The sequence below is a fragment of the Cryptotermes secundus genome, unplaced genomic scaffold, assembly GCF_002891405.2.
Source record: "Cryptotermes secundus unplaced genomic scaffold, Csec_1.0 scaffold3495, whole genome shotgun sequence".
NCBI lineage: Eukaryota > Metazoa > Arthropoda > Insecta > Blattodea > Kalotermitidae > Cryptotermes > Cryptotermes secundus.
The window spans coordinates 8,774-11,967 of NW_019720795.1; the positions used below are offsets into that span (position 1 = coordinate 8,774).

General features: G+C 38.6%; 1 protein-coding gene across 2 annotated transcripts in view; it reads right to left on the reverse strand.

The window, feature by feature from the left end:
* Window positions 1-1,186: 1,186 nt before the first annotated feature.
* Window positions 1,187-3,194, reverse strand: part of LOC111873652 — an 11,567-nt gene continuing 9,559 nt past the window's right edge. For both annotated transcript variants that reach the window (XM_023868570.2, XM_023868562.2), the window contains one exon: window positions 1,187-1,657. In XM_023868570.2, coding sequence (XP_023724338.1) covers window positions 1,637-1,657 — 21 coding nt within the window. In that variant the 3' untranslated portion in view covers window positions 1,187-1,636. The remainder of the gene's footprint in view (window positions 1,658-3,194) is intronic.

Below are 3,194 nucleotides of genomic sequence, written 5' to 3' on the forward strand. Positions count from 1 at the left end.
AATTGAGTTTGACATGCCTGCTCTAGATAGTCTGCTCACAGATGGCGGTAAGTTTGTCAGCCTTACGCGCCGGCCGCACTTTACTCCCCAGGAAGATTCCTGGTACTCATTTCTATTAAAGGCTTAAGTCGACCCCAATGCCATAGTGTGTCTGGAAGGATTAGGTAAATTGAAAAACTTCATCGGCACTCGAATCTTAGATTTTCCGTTTTGTAGCATAGTGCCTCAACCAACTACGCTACCGCGTTCCCCATAATTAAGTTAAATGTTTTCGAAATATTAATTCACCAAAACAGGCTTGACTCCTGCAATCCCTCGTGACAGATACTGATTTGTGTGTGATCGGCGTACGAAGTATAACATTATCAAAACTGGGCTTATTTCTTTCGCCAGGAGAAAGAACAGGCTAAGATATAATTATACTCCGGAAGTGTATTTGTATTGTGAAAAGATTGTGTTGAAGTCCTGTGTTTTGTAATTAGGGTAAAGTTTATTTTCATCCCTCTGCTGATTCTCTAGTCTTATTTGCCGCAGAATGGTTAGGTTCGGTTAGGTTAGATTAGGTTAGGTTAGGTTAGGTTCGGTTCATACTCTTAACTTTCTCTTTCTAACTTACTGGAGCTATATTTGCTTTCTTTGCGTCTAATCCGGGATGTTCCTCCACAGCATGCAACCCTGTTACGAATCTTAAAGCTAACTAAATTTGGCAAATGCGAGGAGAGTTTGCAACCTTCTGTCAAAGTAGATTTTTTCAAAATATTCTGTAAAATTTTATTCATTTATAAAAGAAGTAAATCTTCAGACACTTCACACCAGAAGTTGCCACGTAAGTTTATACTGAAGCCACCCTCCTTCGTTCTGTTCTAAGATTTTTTGTCATTCGTGTTCCTGCAAGGAACACACGTAACATTACCACGTACTGTTCCTCCCCCAACCACTGCCCTTCATCTAGATGTTCTCCTGTTATTAAATCAATTTATAAATTCATGCACATTTTTAGAATAAACTTATGTAACATTTATTTATACTACCACAGTCAATAAGTTCATGGAATGGCCGCAAAGCGCCGTACGGGAATGTCCCGCCTATATGTTTCAGCAATGTTTTCGACAGCTATATCAATGCTGGCAGACTTGCATAGCGGCCAACGGCAACTATTTTGAGGGCCGATGTGGATCTGCGTAAGTGTATGTGAATACCTTGTAATATGATGCGATAAAACCACATTCCACGAACTTAATGACTCTACCACGTATTAGTTGTTTTGATCTGCCCTGTATTTCATTTTCTTGCTGTTCTGGTGTTCGTGCTGACTCTGTAACAGGCTTCTGAACTTTGAATTCGACACACAAATGAATAAAGAATTCTGTTATAAAAAATTTGACGAGAATCAGTCGGTTTTAACATTACATTCTTCAACACTCATTAGTTGTATATTTTCAGTCAATTACCACTCTATTACAAGGGAATTTAAAATCTTTTAAGATTTTTAATTATAAAAACTTAAGTTCTTCGCCATCTCATGTAGTGTTTTACTATGCAGGATGAATATAAGAACATGTCAAGTCTTCATGTTGCAGCTGTTTTCACACGAACAGATGTACAATCCAAATGCAAACAAGGAGACATACATGTACTACAGCAGTCCTCCCAGAACCTGCAATAAAAAAAGAATACTTAAATCAGCAACTGTTCTTGCCATATTTGAAAAATATGTCACTCCACTAATCAAAAATGCTTACACAAAATTAGCTCTCAGAAGTAAACCGAAGTACTTTCTAGAAAATATCAGCGAACAATTTTAGTCCCCTACTTCTTTTGGCTTATTTTGGACTTCATCCATCATCTGGTATGCAAAAGACAAAAGACCACGTCGTTTCGGAGACTGGATCTCTTTCCTTCTTCAGGTGGATAGGGAAGGATAAACCTATTCAGTTGGGCCCGTTAGAAAGAGCTAGTCTCAATCACTGGACTAACTTTTCTAACGGGCCAAACTGAGTAGGTTTATCCTTCCCTACCCACATGAAGACGGAGACAGATCCAGTCTCCGAAACGTCGTGGTCTTTTGTCTTCTACATACCAGAAGATGGATGAAGTCCAAAATAAGCCAAAAGAAGTACACTATACACCATCGTCAGAATCCTTTCAAGTCAACCAATTTTAGTCCTTGTTCCTTATTAACTTTAACCGCCGAATATAGCAACGTTTAACTATTGATTTTATAAAATATTTTCGTTTTATCTAAAGACTATGCCCGAATATGGCCGCGCCATAGGTCAAGCGGTTAGTCGCTGGGTTCCCACTGCGGCGGCCCAGGTTCGATCCCGGGCTTGGTCAAGTGGGATTTGTGGTGGACAAAGTGGCGCTGGGGCGAGTTTTCTCCGAGTACTTCGGTTTGCCTTGCCAATCTTCATTCCACCAAATTCTCCATCATCATAATCACCCGGGGCAGGCTACAATAGACCAATCAGTGGATCCAGTTTACTCCATCCCCCCACTAAGCGAATTAAATTCCCGATTATACTTAATTTTCTGTCCCTACAACAATCATAAACTTTTCCTTAGGGATCCAACGCGTGTGCGATGGTTTCCATTCTAGTGTCTGTTTCGGTGTTTTGTGTATGTGTGGTAGTGAGATATTATGAAATTATTTTTTTCATTTGCGTAGATGGTATCTGAAATGTGTCTTTTCTCGTATATGCATATATTTCATTGTTCATCTCTCCTTGCACTACCCAGCAGGGGTCGCTGAGGCCTTTACTATGCAGCCTTCCCCAAACCGGAAACCTCACAATTGTATTTCAGAGGCGATTTCGCTGTGATGTTAGGAATTATTAATTTTTGTGACTGACAACGTTTCTACTATAATTTATTTTGAAAAGCATTGTAATATTATTTAACTTGCCTTCGGTGATCTTATATAAGTTATATGAGGTCTGCTCCTCATGTAAAAATTGTCCCCCTGCAAGATGTGCAGCAGCTGCTAATGCTGTTTGCAGGGAGGTTGACGTATTCGGAGCCTGGAACGCTCTCCTCAATCGATTTTTATAATATGGTACAATTGTTAGTATTATTATTTTCACGAACATAAACAATAATTATACTGAATTATTATTATTATTATTATTATTATTATTATTATTATTATTATTATTATTATCATCATCATCTTTTGTCACAGTTTTATTTCCTCT